The sequence below is a fragment of the Apteryx mantelli genome, chromosome 6 (assembly GCF_036417845.1).
Source record: "Apteryx mantelli isolate bAptMan1 chromosome 6, bAptMan1.hap1, whole genome shotgun sequence".
Taxonomy (NCBI): Eukaryota; Metazoa; Chordata; class Aves; order Apterygiformes; family Apterygidae; genus Apteryx; species Apteryx mantelli.
Genome location: NC_089983.1, coordinates 40,527,108 through 40,549,657, shown reverse-complemented (window position 1 = coordinate 40,549,657; position 22,550 = coordinate 40,527,108). Strand labels below are relative to the sequence as shown.

Genomic DNA, 22,550 nt, shown 5'->3' with positions numbered 1-22,550 from the left:
AAGATGGAAAATGAACATGGTCCCAGCAGATTAATGAGTAATATTTAGGAAAGGATCATAGCAGGTTTTGATCCAAAAGGAAAGGAGAAGAGTGTTTTAATGAGATTGGCACTCAGACTATTCGGGCTGATTGGATTTGGGTTTTACTACTTTATCAAAAATGAGGGATATTTTCCCATTCTGTGCACGCTTCCTTCGAAGACAGGGTTCTCTGTTTGCTTTCACTTTATCAGAATTTGGGTTTGCAAAGAGGTACACACCCAAGTGTCATGAACCCTGACAGCCTTGCGATACCAGAGCAGAAATACCGCCTGCGACAAGAGCCAGGCAAATAGCTGAGAATGCAACATTTAGCTGATTAACACTGCCAGAGATTTTTTTGTAAGGAGAATGTTGTTTTCCTTTCATTTTTCATTCATTCTGCAGCTTTCCTCAGAACAATATCTGCGAGTAATCCCTGCTCTCTCGCTGGTTCGGGTGCAGTTCCCTGCAAGGAGCTAATATTGGCACGTTGACATTTTAGCTGTTTTCGCTGGCCAAGAGCAGGTGCAGAGCCCGACCCTCCGGAATGGCACCAGCGGTCCCTGCAAGGAGCAGGAGGCAGCGGCGGGGAGGGAGCTGCCCCTGCTCGGGAGGCTGGAGGCATTTCAGCCCGTCTTCGGACAGAGAGCCCCTGCACGCGCCTTTCGCATTGGGTTTGTGTTTAATAAAGTTGTGGCCTCTTGGCTTTCACCACAGCACAGTTTCCAGTTTTATTTCCCAAGGGTTCGTAGCAACAGTAACACACAGTAGTTATAATGTGTCATAAAATAAATATTAGCAAAAGCAGACGAGAATCGCAGCCAGTTTGGAATTTGCTTGGGATCACGACTCCTCTACTGCACGGCTCCAAAAACAAAAGTTGCCTGCTGATGTAGACGCTTTGTTTGTTTTGCTAAGTTTGGGTTTTTCTCAGTCAGCTGAGCTTACGCCACCTGCTCCGGCTCAGTGTCACAGCTAAGAGAGGTGAGTACGGATACAGCGCTACCTTTCGCACTGCTCTAATCGCATCGCTTTTCAGTCTGTCAGCAGCGCTTCTGCTGTAAACCCGTATTGCGAGAGCTTAGTAACTCCGCTGTGAACAAAACAAAATTACTTCTCGACTTAAACCCAGCGTGCAAGACTTCTGCCTATAGGGCCAAATGTTATCTGCTGCGGGGAATATAAAGAACGTGCCCCAAATGGTTAAATAGATTAAATACACGAGCCAGCATGCACACAGAAACACGGTGTGTCTGCTTGTACGCACACATGCACACGTGTCTGCATGTATGTGCACACGTGTGTAAGTGATCGCCATGTAGCATATTTTGCATTCCTACCTACGGTATTTGCATAGCCTGGAAATCAGTTCATCAGGAGCCTCTGACTGCCTCGCAACAACCAATTTCCTCAGGTTTTAGACTGACATCAGTCTCTATTTCTTTTCTGCATGCTTTTCCACCTTCCCAGGAATCATAAATTCACACTCACCCACCACAAATTACCCTGGCCTGAAGCTGAGGCAGTGGTAAAACTCCATCCTAAAGCAGTAGCGGTTGTTTTATGTATCAAAATGTCCCGTCTTTGAAGTTGAGCCTTAATAATGTCTTGCAGGGAAGCCCCAGGGCAGTTCCTTTCTCTGCCACAGACTCCTTGTACAACTTTGGGCAAATCATTTAGCTCTCTATTCCTTGGCTCCACAGTTATAAAATGGGAATAATTAAATTCCCTTACCTCATCAAACAGCTGTGATGATAAATACACTATGAAATGCTCTGAAATGTCTACAATGGAGATGATCTGCTAGATGGATAGGTACAGAGCTAGAAAGGGAAACCTTTATGGTATTTTTAAGTCCAAAAGTGCTACTCTAAGTCAGTTATAAAGTTTATTCACTTTTAAAAAAGGGATAAGATAGATTCTTCTATAAAAGCACTACTCAGTAGGGTTTTTTCTATTAAAAAAATAGTGTAGACTGAATATATGGTGTATGTATGATATACACGTTTGTCATCACTGCTTGGGGTGTCCAGGCCGCTAACCCTGATGCTGATAGGGTTTACGTGCCGGATCTGAATGGCTCCAGTGGAGCTGTTTTGCTCCGTCAGGTCAGAATCACCCTTCCTCAAAACCTGCAACCCGGACTCCTCTGCCGCGTCCCGTTACAGATTTATTGTGATTACCGAGAGGAAGAAGCCTTTCGATCACCAAGGCTGGGGAAGCGAGGCAGGAGGACTCTGCCTAAATCACGAGTCTGGAGGAAACTCAAGGCACGTGTCTCTTCTCATCCCTCTGTACCAGCCCTAGCTCCCTTCGTCTTTAGTTCCCTTTCGCCATCCATTGAACTAGCCACAACGCTGGGGCCAACCACGAAATCAGCAACCGGGTTTGGTGACACACGGGGCTGGGCAGCCACATCCCGAGTATCTGCCGGGCTGGCCAGCATCAGCCAGGGAAGCCAGGGTGCCCGGGAGCAGGGTGTCCCGGGACGTTGTTCCTATAGGAGTCCTGCACCCATCAATCTTAGAGCAGCATGCCGTCACGGGTAAACGGCAGCTGTTGCAGTAAGCTCATCGGATAGCATGTACATATGTTAAGGTACCTTTAACACACTTACTACAACATATATTTAGCTAGGGAAAATAATCTTGCCCTGCTTGGAAAAGTCATCGTTTGCCTTTATAAATAACTCAAGGAAGCCTGTACGTATCAGAGAAAATGGTAAAACTGTGCATGCTCACTCTCCTTCTCCAAAAAGATCTCCAGATAAAATATAAACGCACTAAAATGTAAGGAACAGTTTGGTGAAGATAACGAAATGTAGCGAAGCCAGTAATTTACTCGGTAAATCATATAGCTGCTTCTTCCTCGCAGTTGCCTGCTCTGATTTGCATGGTGAACCTTGTTGCTGAGCTTCTCCCCTCTTCGTTCCAAGCCGGAGCACAGACTGCAGGCTCCCGAAGGCAGGGTGCCGTCGCGGGCGGCAAGCCCAGGCGCTTTCCCCTTTCAAATGTCCCGCTCCAAATGCGCCACTTGAGCTCAATACGCTGCTTCTGCTTCCCAGAGCCTTCCCAGGTCTTCCCAAGACGGGAGGGAAAGGCAGGCCTCCCAAAACGCCTGTTCTACCCACGTTTATGTTGTTAGGGCAGCCCGGGATGGGGGATGCGGAGGGGGTCTGAGTGCTGCCGTGGGGCAGCGGGACAGAGCACCCCTGTCCCGCCCTGCCCCCGGAGCCTTTGGCACCCCAGTCTGCCCAGTGTCCCCAGTACACCCACGCTGCCTCCCGCCGGGGAGTGGCCAGGCCGTTTCCACCTGCATCCCTGGCGTCAGGCCTTCTTCCATTAGCACGGCAAGATTTCAAACTCTTCCGCTTTCATATATCGTGCAGAATATCTTAAGAAGGCACCGAAAATAATTGGATAACGTTGCCTCAAAAACGCCGCTGCGTACACTTGAGTGAATGAAAATCTGGAGTATCACTGACCACTGGGGCAGACCGACGGTCCTGCGTGCCGCTGCACAAGGCTTGGCCCTACCCTAATTTCTTATTCCTTCCTCTTCTTTAATTCGAAACGCTCCGAGGTGACGATATATCTCCTTGAGTTCAAGTGGGTCTGTCTCACCATATGTGCGTGCGTATTAGACAGGCACATTATGTGCACGTGTCTCCATGCCTGGGTCCATACAGGAGCAGGGACCACAGGAAAAAAGTCTGTCCAGATGAGTCTTTACGAGGCGTGTTCTTTCAGTTTTAACATCTCTTCAGGCTTTGTATATCTGGTAACGTTGCTCTCGTTTTGAATTCTCTGAGTAATAATTTTAAGAGCAAAATTCTTTGTGACAACTGCTGCTGATTTAAAACTAATGTTTAGCCACTAATGGGTAATTGTATTAGACTAAGAAAACCTGCTGTAAAGCTGACCCAGCCTGATTTTTAATTTACTGCATCATCAGCTACTTTTATGATACTATTTAATCTGCTGAAATAAAACTATTCCTCTATGAATATCTCTAACATTCAAGAAAGATTGTTTTTTAGCTGTTCTGCTCTTGGGGGCGAAGAGTTGTTAATTATTATATGAATAATCCCCCTGAATACATTTATTTATATTTGTTTTAGGTGTCACAATCCTCAGCAAAGCGATGTGTGGTATTTTCACCGTAAACTTCTACCCGTTAAACACAGAAAGGGAAAAGGCACGGCGGGATGCAGTTCTCCTTCCGAGCTCTGGAAATGCAGCCTGCAAGGCCGCGCGATTAGATGCCGGAGCAAATCCCCTTTATTTTCCCGCGTGAGGACGCGCGTCCCCTGCAGCCGGGGGGCTCGCTCGGGGCGGGGGGGGCCCCTTCGCCGCCGCGGAGCCGCGCGGGGGCCTGATCCCGCTCTCCCGCCGCGAGCTGCGCCCGGCTCCAGCGGCGAGGGATCAGGCGCGAAGGGCCCGTGCCGAAGCCCACCGGGGGCCTCCGGCGGCTCCCACCGAGGCGGGGGGGCGCCGGATCGGTCCCTGCGGCGCCCGCCCCAGCGTGTGCAGCACGGCCTTGCCAGCACCCTTCCCACCAGCCGGGAAAAGCAACGTGCTTGCACACACGCGGCTCGGCCGGTCTTCTTTGCCTATTAACTTCCTACAGAAGCACCGCGAATCCGGGGCGCGCAAACCAGCTTTCTGCCTGTCTTTGTACGGGGCTCCACGGCCCTCCTTGACTCAGCGCCCCGACCGCGCGCCACGGTCAGGCAGCAACAGAACTGTAGCGCTGCGCGTCCGGGATGGGGAGAAAAAATTACAGAAAAAAGAATTACATCACACAATAAGTAATCTGCCGGAAAAAAACAGACCTAGTAAAAAAAACAGATTTTTGTTTATTTGCTGCTCCTCTTAATAAGCAGCAGGCACTCATAGCAGTTACCTGTGAAAGAAATGGATGTGCTGGTAGAAAAAAGACCCACGGTGTCACCAAAAGCGTGTATCTGTGGCATGTGAGTTGTCGTTTTTTAACATTCCCAGTACATTTATATGGTAGCTTTAGGTTTATTTACCCTGATAAATACTAGATTACCTGCCTGCGACAACTGTGGGAGAGGGCTGTTGCTGAATCTATTGTAATATGATCAAGGGATGGTTACACGATAAAGTAAGGTAAAACAAATAATGCTTAATGCTGTGCAACCACCTATTATTTTATCCAAACAACTTCTCTTCTTGTTATCTCCTTATGGTCGAACTCCTATTCCCTAGAAACAGAGGAGAAGTCTCTTTTTACCTCAGTAATTAGCTTGTTTGAAAGCTTCCACAAATTCTTCCTATCATAAATTTTGCATTGCTCTATGCACAATAATGCACATAAAATTAAATAAACAATTTAATTAATTTAATTAAAATTAAATATTAAACATATTGTGTATAAGAAGCCCATGTCTTTGATTTAATTGGGCAGGAGTACCCAAAGCAGTTTGGGTAACAGTGAAAAATAATTAAAAACAACAAGTACGGTAGCCTCTGGGTACGAAGAGTAGTTGGGAGCTTTCTCCTGAGAAAGGTTTATTTAATTAAAACTAAACTAATCTTTGGAAAACACTTGATAAGCATTTCATAATACAAATCATAATCCAAAAATGAACCTTACACTTCGTCTACATGATACAGGAAAATAATATTAAATAATTCAAATTTGCCATGAGCTACTTCCTTAGCACACACAGAATAATTCAGCAGACAGCATGTTTACCACCTTCAAATTTTCTGTAACATTTAGCTCATCTAGATAAATATTAGTAAATGATATAGAGGCATAATGGATCCATAAGTTATAAGGCTGGGAATTAATGCTTTATTGAGACTGCTGATTGCTTCTTGTAGATATAATACTAGCCAAGGAAAGCACAGCTAAGTTATTTAGGAGGCAAGCTGTGCCTGGGCTGGCAGGTGAGCCGTTTGGCTGGGCTTGTCTTTCAGTATAAGGTCTGCGCTGCATTTCTGCCCCACTCTTCGATGCCTTGCCTTCATAATAAAGCATATTATTTCCAGGATCTCGTACCACTGGAGGAGGAATAGATTATTTGTAGGGTGGTGTCTCTATCAATGCTTCATGTTGCCAAACGCGAGTGTTTCTATACCGTACAGAGATCATTTCGGCTCCCTGAAAAACTTGGATCCCTCCCAAGGTGGCAAACTCTCCGCCCGGACGTCAAACAGCCTGCTCCGCACAGCCGCTCTCGAGCCGGATCGCAAGCGCTGACAGGCTTTATAGGTCATTTCAAAAACAAACGCTGCTTTTTAACACCTAGGCTGCGGCAGCCACTATGACAAGCTGCTCATGCCAACCGGCTTTTTAAAAAGTGAACGTATCGAAAGAGATCCGAATTGGCACTTCCAGGCAAGTGCCCAGCGTAACCGAATATTACTCAGGCTTCTGGAGGGCGGTTTTTAAGTGACCGTATAATTTCACTGACCCTTGATTATAATTTAAAACGCTACTGTAGCGCCCGTTCCTCTCCCACTGAATGGCTCCCGTCAATGGCAAAATTCCCACTGAAGTTAAGGAGAAAAGGATCAAGCGCTTCCACTAGCGGAGCCCATTGAATTATCCAGGTTGCCTTTTTGTGGGAGGGTTTTTGACGCATTCTTGGGGAGATCCTGTTAACTCCCTCGAAATGACTTTGGTTCCTACCATACCCTCGGCCTTTTAGCAGAGCCCCCGGGGGTTCGGAGCGATTGCTGCCCCGCAGGGGTACAACAGGGCCCTTTGCAGCGCGCGGGGATCTGATTAACTTCGCACTGTACAAGACCATAGGCCAAACCCTTCGGTCCTCCCGCAGACAACAGTCCACGTCGACTTACCCCAAATCTCCCTGCAAACGCTCATTAAGGGCCGGGGCATTCTGCCTCCGGGGATTTGGCCTGGCGGCTGCCTTCGGGATCCGGCATTGCCAAGAGGAAGGGATCACAGCAACACCGAGCAGCGGCGGGGACTGAATTCGGGACCCCGGTGGCCTCCCCAGACCCCGTCTTCCTTCCAGCCCCAACAACCCTCAGTAAAACGCTTTTACTGGTGCCCAGCCCAGTGCCCAGGAGCGGGATGCTCAGCACCACCTGGATTGGGATGAGGCCATTCCGCACCCAGGGCCTGACGGTGCAGGGACGGGGGCGCCGGATGGGGCAGCCACCGGGATTGGGACAAGGCTGCAGCTGGGTGCCAAGGCACGGCGGGGTCTGCGCGCGGAGGAGCCGGGTGCTCCGGTGGGATCCGCACACGGAGGGGCCCGGCCTCGCCGCTCGCCCCGGGGCAGGCGGGAAGGAGCCAGGCTGCTCCCTGCGAACCCATGCGGCTCCTCGCCTCTGCTGTTAGCAAAAAAGTCCTGGCTTCCATCCCCTCCGGGACACGACAACCAGTAATTTAGCACCACCTTAGAGAAGGGTATGCCCATCCAGAAAATAATAGAAATATAACAAAAAAAAAGTGGGCTGGTTTTTATTTGTTTGCTTTAGCCATTTCATAGCTCAGAGCCTCCTTGCCATTGTGGTTCAATATTTACTGATCGAAAATATAGACTAGCTACAAGTCACAGCATTTGCCAGAAAGAACGATTATCATCAGAAAGAAATGGGCATTAAAAGAATAGCTCTTCCATTTCCAGAATATAAAACAGACATTCAGAAGAACAAACAGAGCAGAGAAGAAATGATGGTCATTTGCAAGTAAAATATTACTAAACAATGTAACATTGGATTAACTGTTTCATGTATTTATTGTAAAAGAATATATAGAACTTTGCATGAGAAACTACCAGTACAAGCAAGAAACAATGCAGCCTTTTTGACAGCCTGCTTTTAAGTTTAATGCTTCTGCGCGTAGAGTACGAGAGCTTGCTCCCGCTGACGCCTATGCAACAGCTCCCGTTCAGTTCAGTGGGGTCAGGATTGGGCCCCAAGGCTTTAAACTTTCATCACGTAATGTTCCTTTCAATGCTCCTATAAACACACCGATCTTAGTAACGTCAACGTGAGCCGGACACATTTATGGCTGCGGATGTGTAATATGGCAAGCAGGCGCCATCAGCTGCAGTTTGGGGTCTGATCCTGAAAGCTGCTGGGCGACTTTTCTTTCCACGCACATTTAAAAGGAGAAGGAAGGAAAGCGGGGAAGGATAAGGAAAAGGCAGGCGCCTACGGAGTCGTGCGGGCCCGGCCACCGAGGCCGCAGCGCGGCGGCGAGGGCCGACCGGACCGGACCAAACCTGACTCCCTCGATTGCCTTTTGTGGCGGAGCGCCAGGAACGCGGGAGCTCTGGTTATTGTGAGTTAGGGCCAACTCCGGCGATGCCTTTGTACGCCGGGACCTGTGGATTTCTGAAAACTGGTGCAGCTCTGATCTCTGGCCTTACAGCTTTCTTCCTTCTAGGGCTATTTAAAATATTCACATAATTTCAGTCACTCGGTGGCAAACAATAAATTATGTGAATGTATAATTAGTTCACAACTCTTACATAAGCTCAGATATGATGCATTTGATAATCCCCTACCCAAAATACTGCTCAGAGGAAGTGCCTAGGACAGATTTGGTATACAGGTCTATTCCAGCACTTGTCTTGGTTTATCCAGAAGTCTTTCTAAAAATACTTGCCATTGAATGCACTGAGAAAAATGAGTACAAAGTGAATTCTGTTATTTAACTAGATAGTAAAGATTTACTGGTTCAAATGACCACTGAAATTCAAACACAGCCATATTAATATATGTATTTTTTTAATTTAACTGACCGGGAAACTCATTTAACAGGTGACCATTTACTTGGGGCTTGCACAAAATGGAAGCAACGTAAAAAGGACTGCAGTGATGCAGCTGATCCCTGCCTTCCCGGCAACACAATAGCTGCCTTTTGAGATAACTACAGCCCCTGGAGACGTATAAGATAAGGATAGAGAAGTTTATGGCTGGATTAGGGCAACCTTTCCTCTGCTCGATGCCAAGGGCTGGGCCAGCGGCCTCTGGAAGTTGTCTCCAACTCCACCTTCCTCGATTCTGTGCACGGGGACTAGTTGTGTTTATTTTTAGCACTTGAACTTGCATCGCAAGTGCACTCCATCCGAATTAAGTAAACGTCTAGCACTCTTTGGAATTGCTGGCAACCAGACTCCGAAGCCCTGATTTACTTTTAGCTTCGTACATGCAAAATTCCTACTGATTTCACGGACAGTGTTGCCAGACACACAGAAACGAAAGGTCAGACTCTGAGAAGCTCGGCGGCTGCAAGGGTGGATTTGCCGGAGTAGCAGGAACCTGAAATAAAGGAGCCTTTAAAAAAAACCACAGACAGGATTTGGCCCCTCACATGTGGTAATAACAATAATGATGTCATTCATGTTCAGTCATGTACAAGTTTTCATAAATCATTTTTAATAATTTATTGGATATAAAGAAGAGCTTGAAGTGTGACAATCTCCTGTAATTTTAAATAAAGCCTTCAACCAACTTCTCAAGCTCAGGGTAGTGGAACTCAGTGACTGAGTAATGCGTATCTAAATACCAAAATCCACGGCAGCGGCATAAGCCGTGTTGAAAGGCAGAAGCACGGGCCCGATGCTGCGCTCGCCTCTTCACGCGGAGCCACCGCCGCCGCAGGGACGTAGCTGCATTTGCCGGTGCAAACCAGCATATCTCCAAAGGGAGCCTGCGCTGTCTGCACTGACCCTGCTGCACAGCACCGAAACCAACGGAGCTAAATCGCTTCAACCCAGCTTCGGGTTTCGGCCACTGGCTTCAAAACCAGTTCAGTGAGAGATCGGGGGGATGGCGAGGGGAGCAGCCCTGGTCGAGAGCCAGTGAGCTAAAGGGGGCCCGCGGGTTTCCGAAGCTTTCCACAGCGCCCTGGCTTTTACTCCTTCGAGGAAAAAACTTTCCTCGGTGACGCTAAAGTCCCTGGGAAGTTGGCGCCTGCTGCGAACCCTGGCCCTTCCCCTGCGACGGCGACGGCGTTGCACCGAAGCCAGTTTCCGCTCGCCCGGGATTCACACCAGGCTCAGAAATAGCCGCAGGTGGAATGATTAAGCGCTTGGCACCGCCGACTTTACTTGTGCGTTCACCTGTACAGTCAGAAGGAAACGATATGCCAGGCACCGAGGAATGCTTCGCTTCCAGCCGGCACTGGGATATGCCTGCTATTTTTGCCAAGAGGCTGTTTTATCCTATCTGCAGCAATATACGGCCCATTAATCTACTGTTGTAGTTCAGGCAATGCCGATATTCATTTTTAAATTAAACCTCAGGTGAAAGCTGGCAGATCTGCGCGCGTGTATGTTTTGCCTCTGCTCGCAATCTCGCGTGCACGCGCCTTAGCGCGGCGCGGCTCCCCTGACCTTTGGGTGCTGGGGTTTTATTCCTGGCAGGCTATATGTGAATAAAATCATATGTAGCTATGTTTTTACAGTTCAGCCCTCGGAGTCCTATCCTGCTGCCATTGAAATCAATGGCAAAACTCCCAGCTTCTCTAGTCGTATCAGATTAGCTTTGTTCCATGGGCTGAAACAAAGTAATAGATACCAGGTGTCCCTGATAGAGCTTGTGTGGTCTACAAGTAAGTGGAACATATTTTAAAAAGTGAAATATGAAACAGCTACATCACAGAACCTGTAATAACCCCAAACTGATATTATTATCTATGGAGGACATGATCAGTATCTAAAATGTGACTCAATATATATTTATATGATGCATCCTATAATAGACATGTTCTGGGGTAAATTCAGCTGCATGTCAAACCGCTACAGAAATGGATCCATATTTATGCTCGTTTCCACAAGAAAGCGTGGCTCTCGTGTGTTTTTACTTAAGGGAGAGAGCCCCAAATAACCTTAAATTAATCCAGAAATCCACTTTAAATATATGACTCTTCATGTAAAAAAAACCTACAGAAGTAAAAGGCTGCATGGTAAATCTCTAGGCTGCTGCTCTAACATTTAGCTCCAAGCTGTGAACCTCCACTACAAAACTCCCTACCTGTTTTCCCCACAGTCACGGAGCCTCACCAGCCCTCCCAGTAGCGCGGACCAGAGGGAGATGACCCAGTGCCATCAATACCCGCACCTGGGCTGCACTAACACATCCACCACTGCGGCATGGGTGTAACTGGGAAATGTGTGAGGAGTTTCCCGGTGTGTTGGTTTGGAGATGGCCCAGAAGCATTGCCTGGCTCAGGCGACGCTCTCAGTGCCCTGCTCGGCTCGGAGGTGAGCCGGAATCATCCTGCCCACCCCAGGGGGCTGATCCCAGTTCGCAGCACCTGAGGGGAGGCACCTCGGGGAAGGTCTGGGTTGTGTCGCCTGGGGGAGGACCAGAGCTTCCAACCCAAGATGTATCACACGGGCACAGCCAGGTCATTAACCTAGAAACAGGCAGAAGGGGAGAGTCCAAGGAAAAATCCAGCCCTCCGCTAGGGGACAAAAAAAAAGGAAAAGCAGTGATCGCTTTTTCAACCCAGTTAAAGGTCTTCAAGTGTGGTGAGGACTGCCCTGGTTCCTAGCCAGAAGGCTGTCTCCTGGGGTCAGCTCTTGGGTCTGTTTGCATGCTGGTGCCTGAGTCTTTTCCTGCCCTGCTTTCACCTTGCAATACCGTGTCTTGGGCCAGCAGCCTCTGATGCCCATGACCATCACGGTGACCCAGCGCTCAGCACTTCTGCCTGGTGCCCTGGTGGGCAGCACCAGCCCCTAACGGTGGGAAGCTGCATTCAAGGAGGCTTCGAGTCTCTCGTTCTCCCTCCCAGCTAAGGAAGCAGGAGCAACCTCATATCCAGCCTCTCGTTCCTATCCAAAGCACTGCCTGTTGTCTCCTAAGCGTTCATGGGAAGAGCACGCTTGTATCCAGCCTGGCCTGCTGGGAACCACCTTCTCGGCTGGGGCACCCGGTGCAGGTGAAAGACCCCCCGGAGAAGAGGCAGCACTGCGGTAGCTGCGGCGCGGCGCGATGCTCGCAGGCAGCGTTGCAGGCAGCTAAAGCTGCACAGGGCAAGGCCCCGGCTGACAGTCCTGCAGGCAAAACTGTTGCTGGAGTCAGTGCCCAGCTCCTGCAGCTGAAAGGGTCCGCGGTGAAATAAGGAAAGCTGCCCTGGGCTTCAGGAAAACACCACTGCCCCGTTAAAAAGGCTTGATCCAATTAGTATTTCGTTTGGTATCTAAAAGTCTAGTGCTATCTCTAGTCTTATCTTTAACAGCCATCCTCTTTCATTATGGATTCGTCTCCTTAAGAGGCTTAAATACTTGTTCTTTTCCAATAAAGGTCTTGCAAAGTACGTTCGAGGGTAGCTTATTTTAACATTAATCACATTTAACAAGACTTTTAGCAGAGCAGAGAGAACGCGTAACTAATTGTTGGAAGAGCTGGTCAAGTTTATTGTAATGGGTAACTGTCAAGCAATTATGATTTATTTATTCGGAGGGAGATAAGGGACACATTGTTGTCTGGGAAAAAAAAAATAGGGCTGATCTTAAAGTTACTATCAGTTATTTTCCATGCTGTCTTCAATCTTTTCATAACCGAGGGGACCCACTAGAGCACATTCTTCCCGGGCTCCCTTCACATCAATTTTCCGTTGTTAACCCTAACCCGGGCTGGTTCGTGGCCTGGAGGGGCAGTGCAGGTGTGTCGCCTCCTCTACGTGCCTCGTAGCGAGCCGATTGCCGGGGCCGGGCTCTGCCTGCCCCCGGGGGCCGGTTCCCCGCAGGGCCCGGGGGTCCCTCCCGGCCTCCCGCTGCCCACGGGCCCTGCCCGCCCCGTCCCAGGCAGCCCCCGGCCCCCCGAGGGAGCCCGCGGCGCGCCGGAAAGCTGGGGTGCGGGGAGGGTGGTGGGGATTAAAAGGCGGGGGGGGGGGAATGTCTTTAATCTAGCAATCAAGAAGAAAAAGAGAGGGGGGGGAAAAAGGGAAAAGGAAAATGCCCCATCACTGCCACTGTTCCGCGGGGCCCCGCGGTGCTTTTTCGGGAAACAACTCGCCCCCTCGAGCCGAGAAACGCCGGGGCTGGAGGGTGCGGGGAGCCCGGCACCGGCCGCAGCCCCGTCCCGCACCGCCCCCGCGCAGCCCCTTCCCCAGGCTGGGGGGTCGCCGTGCCGCGCGTGGGTGAGACAGGACGGGGGGGGGGGGGCAGCCGTGGCCCCGCGGTGCCAAGCGGCGCCCCGAGCCCCGCACCCCCGCGGTGCTGCCTGCCCGCCACCCCCCACCCGGGGGCACCACGCACCCGGGCCCGGGCAGGGCTCCCCCCCGCGGGGCCGGGCGCCGCCTGCTCCCCGGGGGCGCTGCGGCGGGGCCGGCGGCAGCATTGCCCCCCGCTGCCCCGGCACCGGCCCGGCGTGGGGCTGCCTGTGCTCCTGGCGTCACCCCAGCTCTTCCCCCAGCCCTGCGGCTCCGAAGAGCCCAGCAGAGAACGAAAAATGAATTAAAAGACAATAATAAAATAGAGTAAAATAAAATAAAGTAAATAAAATAAAATAAAATAAAATAAACGGTGCACTCGCCCACGCTCTCTGCCTGGCCCTGCCCCGAGTGCCACCGCGCCTTCCCCGGCCCCCGAGCAAAGCGGCCGCTCGCAGCCCCGCGGGGCCGAGCCCCGACCCCGGGCCGCCGTGGGGCACCGCCAGCGGCGCCTCCACGGGCAGAAGGGGCCGGTGCCCGGCGTCCGCCCCGAGAGCCCCGCGGGGGCGGCCCGGCCCGGCCCGGCCCGGCCCGGCCCGGCAGCGCCGGCCGCCCGCAGCCCCGCGCCGCTTCCCGCCCGCCTCGGCCGCTGCTGCAGCCGGCAAAGTTGTGCTTCGCGGCCGTGTTACCGCCACACTGGCAAAGTGACCCAGAACAAGCAAACAAAACTCTTTTTTTTAATGCAAGGGTTGCTCACCTGGTGCAGTACAGGTCAGATCTCAGAGCAAATGACTTCTACTTCCAGCAAAGTCTGGCTCACCGACTTACTCAACCGGAAGAAAGAGCTCCGTTAGCTAGTTTACATACCCTCTTTTAAACCTGTTTCAAAGGCATTTGATGGAGAACATAAAGATGCACCTTGTGCGCTGCTGTCAACAGCCAGCCCGAGAGCGTGGCTCGGGCGCTGCCTGTCCAGCTCCCCGGCAGAAGGAAAGTTAGAGGTTTTTTTCTAAACCCAGAATTTACAGCCTTTTGTCCAAATTTCAGCCCTTTTCCGCGTGGCAAAGCTTTTTCAGAACGGTTTTAGATTTAATCGGAAACCGTTTCGCGGATCATTCGAGTGGTGTTTTGATCTGCCCGTTGCCCCGCGTTTATTTGGTGTGAAACAACCCGGCTTCGGTGAAAGCCGTTTCCGGCGGCGACAAGCGGGAGAAGCCCGCGGGCTGCCGAGCGCCGGGGGGGCAGCGCCCGCCTCGCCCCCGCGGGGCTCTGCCGCCGCTCTGGGCGCCGCTCTGCGCCCGGGGGGGCCCCGACCGTATAAGCAGCCGGGCGAGCGGAGCTCCTGCCTCCCCTTAGTCACTTGTTAGCGCTGCCTCGGACTTTACCCGACGGGGAGGGAGAGGTGCGCCGCTTGCTGATATTCACTGTAAAACCCGGGGGACTCGCTCTGTTCCGGCGCGGCCTCGGCCCCCGGGGGCGGCGGAGGTTTTAACTTCGCGCTGGGGGTGCCCGGGGGCCTTGCACATCCTCCCTCCTCCTCGGAGAGCGGCCCGGTGCCGGCGGCCGGAGCCCCTCGCTGCTCCCGGGGCCGCGGGCCGGAGCCTGCGCCGGGAGCCGGGACAGAGCCTCTCCGCGGGCTGGAGCCGACCCGAGGGCCCCCCGCACCCCCGGCCCCCGAAGCAAAGCGGAGGGAGAGGAGCCCGGCTCGTAACGCTCCCGGCCGCCGGAGCCCTCAAGATAAACATCATTAGAAATCATTGTAATTGGGATTGTGAAATCTGACCTCTGACCCGCCGGGCTACGTGCCACAACCGTGTCCGCTTTGATTCCTCGAAGGGCGGCACAAAGGAACAAGCTCCCCGACAGGAGGCAGCGGCATCCGCGCCCGGCCCGAGGGGGCGGACGGGGGCACCACGCGCCCCCCCCCTCCCCCCGCGCCGCACTTGCATATGCAGAGCAGCAGGGCCGCCCCCGGCCGCCCCCGCCGCTGCCCCGCGGGGCCGTCGGGGCGGGCCGGGCCCTGCGGGGGGGGGGGGAGAAGGGGGCCGCCGCGCTTCCTGCCGCCGGCGGAAGGAGGAGGGTCGGGGGGGGCCGGGGGGCTCGTCTGCTGGGTGCTAGCTGCGATGCACACACGCACAGGCGCCCTGCCGCCGCCGGGGGGGCCGGGAGCTGACCCTGATTTCCGACGGCGGGGGGGAGGGAGGGAGACCGCCTTGCCTTCAAGCTTGGGCTCGCAGGTGCCCCGCTCTGGGGCTAGGGTGCCCCCTCCACCCCGTCCAGCCCCCCAGCGCGCCCCCCTGCCGGAGAGGGGGTGGGCTAGCCTGGAAGTTTGCTGGGCAGCCGGAGGCCCCGCCGTGTGTGCCCGCCTCCCCCCGCCGCCCCCGTCCGACGGGGAGGACATGGCGGTCCTTGCCCAGCCCCCGCCCGGGACCCCAAACCGGCCCGGCGGAGCCCGTTGGCACCGGAGCTGCTGCCCGCTGCCGATCCTGGGCCCGGGCTCACCCCCCCCCCGCCGCGGGGCCTCCAGCTGCCCCCCGTGCGGGCACACCGGGGCTCGGCCCCCCTCGTACGCCCCGCTCAGCTACCCTCGGAGAGAAACCCTAAAAGCACCATTACATGGGGAAAAAAGCCCGATCTGTTTAAATAATCCTCTTCAGGCTCCCTTTAATCTGGCCTCTGCCTCCCCCGCCGTCTGCATCCGCGACGTGCCCGGCTCCGCTCGGCTCGGCCGGCCGCGGAGCCCTTCGCGCGGCTGCCGGGCGGCTGCGGGCCGGGGCTGCGGGCTGGGGCAGGGCTCTGCCGGCGGGGCCAGGCGGGGGGCCCCGGTGAGCCCCGGGCCGGCGGAGGCAGCGCCGAAACGAAGCCTTAATCCCTTGGGTTTCCGCTGGGACGCGCGGCGGGCGCAGCCGGAGGACCCCGTGCGGCCCCGGTCTGCGGTGGGGGAGACCCTCGGCCCTCGGCGGGCCGCGCTCTCCGGGGGGCGTCACTGCCCGACTTTTTCAGAAAAAAACAACATTTTCCTCTATACAGCTCCAGGGAAGTGCGTGGCGGAGGAGATGTGAGGAAGGCAGAGAACTGGACGGAGGTTGGAGAGGCGGCTCGGCGGGGTGTGTGGCTGTGCGTGCAGTCTCCGCACGTCCCCTCCGACGGCAGCCAGTGGAGGGGGGGCTTTGCCTTGCCCCGCCGCCCCCCCGGCGGCCCGTGCGGGGCAGGGGGACCCCGGCCCGGACCGCGGCGCCCGCGAGCGGTGCGGCTCGGACTTTGAAGGATGGTTTATTTTCCTCGGTGCAGAAGATTTAAGTTTATGGTTCAATTCCGTTGAAAAGGGGAGAGAGAGAAAGAGAAATTTAAGAACTTTAGATGGCGCTGTACAACATTTATTGAAAGCCTCCAAGTATTCCCGGCTCCCCGGCCTGCAGAGAGGAGCAGAGCCCTCGGCGGGCAGAGGAGGGCCGGGCTGGGCGGGGAGGGGAAGGGGGGAAGCGGGGAAGGGGGGGAGGAGGGTTCCTGCCGCCCTGCCGGGCAGGGCAGCCCCGGCCTGCGCCCCCGCCCGCGGATGGCGACAGCTAATCCCGGGGCGGCAGCGCTCGCCAGGAGCGGTCAGAAAGCAGCCACGCAAAAATCAACCCCCCCCCCCCGGCGCCGTCTGCCGATGCCCCCCTGCTCCCCGCCCCGACGTGGAAACCCCGCGACGTCCCCGACAGGGCAGGGAAGGGGGAGCCGCGTCCCGGCCGCCAAGCGTGTCCGCGCAGCGCGGGCTGCGCTCGCCCCCCGCCGCGGAGCCGCTTCCCGCGGGCCCGGCAGCCCCGGGGGCTCCAGCGCCCTTGGACGTGGCCTCGCCGCTGCTTGGAGCCCTGTTCTCCGGGGGGGGGGGGGAGGGGAGGGGGCCCCTGGCATCGGGCCTCCAGGTCTCACCAGTTACCGCTTCCTCGGAGGGGAGTTAAGGTGCGCGCCGTGCCAGAAAGAAATAGAAACGCAAAGCAGAGCCGGCGGAAAGCGCCGGCGGCCCTCACCGCGGCCTGCGGCCTGCCCCGGCCTCTGGGCCGCGGGCTGCCCGAGCCGGGCCCCGCCGGGGCGGCCCCGGGGGCCAGGGAGCCCTCCGCGGCCCTCCCGCCCCGTCCTGCCGCCAGGCCGGGCCCCGTCGGGGCGGCGGGCTGCGCGGCGCCGGGCCGGGCCACCCGCGGCCGCCGGAGGCAGCGGGAAGCCAAAACGAGACGGGGGAGGTGGGAAACGCCAGCGGGAGCCGGGGGGTGGCGGCGGCCAGCGCACGGGGCCGGCGGCTGCCGCGGGCCCTGCGCGCCCCGACGAGCGCCCGCACACAGCAGCGCGAAGCGGGCGGGCGGCGAGGCCGAGCGCGGGGCGAGGCCGCGGGGCAGCGGGCTGCGGCGCCGGGTCCCCCGAGCGCCCGGCTGCCCGTCCCGTCCCGTCCCGTCCCGTCCCGTCCCGCCTCGCCGCGGCCCGGGGAAAGCCCCGCTCGCGGGCTGCATCTGGGAAATGCAGCGGGGCACCGGACCCTCTCGGAGCGAGGCAAGGAGCTGTCAAGCAAATCCCTTTTCAACACATCCCGGAGCTCTAAGCGGCCACACGGTTTCAGACATTTTCCTGCAGGATATATTATTAATGTTACTACGAGGTGGTTTTTATTTCTTGTTAAAAAAGGGAGACGCGGGAGGCGAGAAACAGCGACTGAAACAGCCAAAGAGATTTTTGTTTTTTTAAGACAGTAGCCAAAAAAAGCAAAAAAAAAAAAAAAGAGAGAGGAAAAAAATCGGAGGGATCGGACAGGATTTAAAACAGGGGATGATCGGTTTAAAAATTGCTGTACTGATCCATCGAAAAGAAAGACTAATCAAGCCACTGAAATGGCACCACATAAACAGCGTATTGTGTGTGTATATATATATATAAATATAAAATACGTATATATATATATATACACACAAACATGTATACACTAAAATAAAGAATTACAGTCAGCCTGGATCCTGAACACAGTCTACACTTTATTTCAGACTACAGATTTCTGAACATAATAAAATCTTTGGCTTGTAGCGGCGGGTTCAGTCTCGCAGTCTGTGGATCAGATTTTTTTTTCCTCGGGAAAAAAAAAGAGACAGAAATTCACACAAAAAATAAAATCAAACGAAAGATCAAGAAAGTCGGACATTTACTGTAAAGCAAGAGCAACGGACATCGAAAAAGAAAGGAAAGCAAACAAAACAAACAAACGAACAAAAGAGAGGAGAAGAGAGAACGGGAGAGAGAAACTGTCCAGCAAATAGAGATCGCTACACATATTTCTTACCTGAAATTAAATATATACAAGGTCATATGCTGTTTGGCTATATAGAGATAATTTTTTTTGTAAGTGTTCATATTATTATTATTATTTTTTAAAGTGGAGTCCTTATACTATGGATAGACAATAGATCTGGTTTTAAATAGCACCTGTGCGCGTCCCCGCCGGCGCGCAGGGCTCCGCGGGGCGCCGCGCCGCCTACTCGCTCTCCTCTTTGTCCTGCACCGTGGTGGTGGAGTGGTTGTAGAGTCCCTGGGCCATGAGGTGCAGCGCCAGGCCGTTCTTGATGCCCGTGGCCTTCTTGATCTTGGCGCGCTTGTTCTGGAACCAGATCTTGATCTGGGACTCGTTGAGGCTGAGCTCCTGCGCCAGGCTCTGCCGCCGCTGCTCCGTGATGTACCGGTTGGCCTGAAACTCCGCCTTGAGCCGCTGCAGCTGCTCGGCCGTGAAGGCCGTCCGCGGCCGCTTGTCCTCCTTCTCGCTCTTCTTCTTCTTCAGCTTCCTGGTGCGCGGGCCTGCGGGCAGGGCACACACACGCCGCTGGGCAGGGCCGCGCACCGCTCCGCGCACCGCGCACCGCTCCGCGCAACATGGCCGGATCGCGGCCCCGCCGCCCGCCCCCTCGGCCGGGCACGTCGGGGCCGGCCCTGCCCGGCAGCCCCGGCTCGCTTCTTTGGGGGGGGGGGGGGAGCGGGGCCCCCGCGCAACGCCTGCGCGGCCGCGGGGCTCCGGACCGCAGCTCTCCGCCAGCACCCGCGGCCCGAGCGCTTCCCCGCCGCCGCCGCCGCCGCCGCCGCCGCCGGCAGCAGCCCGGAGGCCCAGCGGCTGCTCCGCGAGCAGGCGGCTCCGGCCCCGCCGCCACCCGCGGGGCCCCTCAGAGAAAGGGGGCTGCCAAAACACCCTGGCAGCTGCGGCGGGGCTCCGCGCCCCCCCGCCCCCCCCCCCCCCGGCGAGCAGCAGCCGCCCCGGCAGGGCTCCCCGCTCCGAGCAGGCCGAAAGCCCCTCTGCCGCGCCTCCGGGCGGCTCTGCCCCAGCTCGGCGGCGCTTGCCGCGGGGCGCTCCCGGGCTCCGCCAGCCCCTCGGGGGCCACGAGGAACAAACCGGGGCGCCCCGGCAGCCGGTAGCGGCGTGTCGCTCCCCGCCGCAGCCCCGCTCGGGGCCGGGGCCGGGGCCGGGGCCGGGGCCGGGGCCGGGGCCGGCGGAGGCAGCGCCGGCAGGTCCGGCACAACAAAGAGCAGCGCAGCCTCTCCCTCTGCCTGCTCCCCCTCCGCGGGCTGGGGGGCCTCGGGGGCGAGATGGAGGCTCGTAAAGGACATGCAAAAAATAATCCTCTGCCCGGAGAAAGGGGAGGAAAGGAAACCAAGGCGCAAGTGCGGAACGCTCGGCGCGCGGCGGCCCTGGGAATCGGTAATAAAATCGCTGCCCCGGCCGGGCCGGGAGCGAGGGCCGCGCGGGCTGACAGCTCTATCACTCAATCAATCACTTTAGTCAATCAAAGTGGCTTTTCTCAGCTTCAAGTAGCTGGACGTGTCAATAACGGCGATGGAGACGGCTCGGGCTGCGAGCGCCGCGCTGACCGGCGGCCCGGAGCAGCCCGGCGGGCGAGCGCAGCGCCCGGGGTCGGGCCGGGGCTGGGAGCGGGGCCGGGGCCGGGGCCGGCACCGAGCCGGGCTGGGCTGGAACCGGGACCGGGACCGGGCCGGGCAGCGCCGCGTCCCCCGGGTCCCGGCACGCCCGGCCTGCGCTAGCCCGGCCCGGCGGAGCTCGGCCCTGGCTCCCGCCGGCGGGTCGCTTGCTGCTGGCCTGTCATTTGGGGAGCCGCCTTTTCTCCCTCTCTCTCTCTTTTTTTTTAAATTAGAATTAAAAATAGTAGCGGTGATAAAATAAAGGACTGACGGGGTGACCCGAGGGGGACGGGCGAGTGTAAACAGCGCGGAGAAGAGGCAGCGCAAGGGGCCGGGCGGCCCCGGAGCTGGAAGGGCAGCGCGGCGGCTCGCCCGGGGCCGCCGCGGGGGGCGAGACCCCCCCGGGCCGCGGGGGCGTCCCGCCGGGGCCTGCGGGCTCCGCGGCGGGGAGCGCCGGCTCCGCGGCCCCGCGCGGCCTAGGGGCCTGCGGGCTCCGCCGCGGTGCGGAGCCGCCGCGCCGCCTCCCCGTGCTCATGCCAGGCCGCCGCCGCCTGCCTAGAAAAAGCCCTTTGCCTTCGCCCTCCGGCAAAACACCCCCCGCACTCGCAGCAGCCGAGCAACGCGGGCCTCGGGTCTTCCCTGCCGCCCCCCAGCCCCTGCGCGACCACCAGCACCCAGGGAGGAAAAAAAAGGGGGGGGGGAAGGCAAGCGAGAAGCAAAATCTCCTGCCCTTTCTCGCACAGCTCCCAGGCGGCGGCCAGCGCGGTGCGGGGCCCCCGGGGCCGCGGCAAGGCCGCGAGAGGAGGGGGGCAAGAGGAAGGGATCCCCCCCCGCTCCAGCTCTCCACATTTGAATGCGACGCCGGGCCCCGAGTCGGGGGGCCGGATCGGGGCCCGGCGTCACATTCAAATTTGGAGAGCCGCAGGAGGAAGGGGGGGGGACGCGTTTCTTCTCGCCGCGTGTGACCTAGGACCCCCCCTCCCACCCCCAGCGCGGTCCTCAGCCGGCTGGAAGCCAAAGCGAAGGGGGGGACCGGGGAAGGGGGGGGGGTGCGAGCACCCTTGCCGCGATTTTAAGAGCTCGCAGCTGCGCCGCGCTTCCTTACCCGAGGACGGTCTGTCTGAGTACCTAGTGCAGTAGACCCAGGCCGGCCACACGAGCGGCTGCTGCGAGTCGGGCTTTATAACAGGTCCGCCAGCGTTAGAGCCCATGAGGAGGATGGCGGGGCCGCCGTGCTCCCCGTACTTGGCCGGGTGAGTGTCGCCGCCGTCGGCGGCGGCCTTGGCGGCGGCGGCGGGGCCGGCGCGGGCGGCGGCGGGCGGCGGCGCGGCGGGGCCGTCGGGGCCGCAGTTGGAGTCCGGGCAGAGGAGGGAGGGCGGGTCGGGCGGCGGCGGCGGCGGCGGCGGCGCCAGCAGCGGGTTGACGTTTTCTCTCGCCGCGCTCTGCCCCCGCTCGGCGTCCCGCTCCCGGCTGCCTCCGCCGGCGGCCGCGGGCGGCTCCTTCTTGCAGCCGAAGTCGGGCCTCAGGATGTCGTCGATGAAGAAGTTGGTGGTGCGGTGCGGCGGCGGCGGCGGCGGCGGCGGGTGCGGGCGGCGGTGGTGGCGGGGCAGGGGCAGGGCGCGGGGCGCCGCGGGGGAGGCGGGCGCGGGGCTGGGCGACACGGGCACGCTCTCGCCATCGCTGCCGCTGCCGCTGCTGCTGCTGCTCGCCGTGCTGCTCGCCGAGTCTCGCTGGCTCTGCCCCTCCGGCTGCTCTTCCATGCTCGGCCCCCGCCACGGAGATCGCTGCCTTTCTCCCTCCCCCCCCCCTCCCCACACCCCGCTTTATGCCCACCCCACTTTGCTGGTGGGTGGTGGGGTGGAAAAGGGGGAGGAAAAAAAAAGGAAGAAAAAAAGGAAAAAGAATAAAATCCACTTGTTGGGTTGGAGCTGAGATTTTTTTCCCCCTCGCACGGACGGATCCAAAAAAATGGGGAGCCGCTCGAGAGCTTCTTTCCCCCTTCTACCGATCAGCTTATATTTCCACCACCACCACGAAAAAAAAAAAAGTATGCAACAGCAACGCGGCCCCCCCAAAAACCCTCCCCCCTAAAAACAAAAAATTCCCTTTAAAATCTACCCATCTTCCTACAAATGCTGTAGGTCTGGGTTCCCCCAAGTGTCATGCTCCGCTTTGCCCACAGATCGGGCTTGGCAGAGCCTTTAATCGCCAGCTTGCACGGCGCCCGGGTTAATTTTTTTTTTTAATTTTTTTTTTTAAAGCAAATCTCTGACAGCTCCGATCTTTGCAACAAACTCTCCCTAAAAAATCCCTCAGCCACACTTTTTTCATTCGCACCGGAAGCACGTGAGGCTGGCCCGCACGTGGAGGCAGCCAATGGGGCGCCGCCGCGGCCGCTGACACCCCTGACGCCGGCCAATGGGCGGCCGCGGAGCTGCGCGGATAAATAACGCGTGGGGCCGGGGCGGGCGGGGGGAGCGCGCCGCTGC

The 22,550-nt window shown here is 57.0% G+C and overlaps 1 protein-coding gene across 2 annotated transcripts; it reads right to left on the bottom strand.

Annotated features, from left to right (window-relative positions):
- Positions 1-18,120: 18,120 nt before the first annotated feature.
- On the bottom strand, positions 18,121-21,852 carry EN1 (engrailed homeobox 1). 2 transcript variants are annotated; one of them, XR_010884504.1, is made up of 3 exons: positions 21,167-21,851; positions 18,443-18,951; positions 18,121-18,232 (listed from the first exon to the last, which is right to left on the bottom strand). XR_010884504.1 is itself a non-coding variant. In XM_067298589.1 (3 exons), exons 1-2 carry the CDS (start codon positions 21,819-21,821, stop codon positions 18,635-18,637), a joined length of 972 nt encoding a protein of 323 aa, XP_067154690.1. In that variant the 5' UTR covers positions 21,822-21,852; the 3' UTR covers positions 18,121-18,232; positions 18,586-18,634. The 2 variants fall into 2 exon arrangements, 1 of the variants encoding a protein (XP_067154690.1); XM_067298589.1 differs by having other exon boundaries at positions 18,586-18,951; positions 21,167-21,852.
- Between the last annotated feature and the right edge of the window lie 698 nt (positions 21,853-22,550).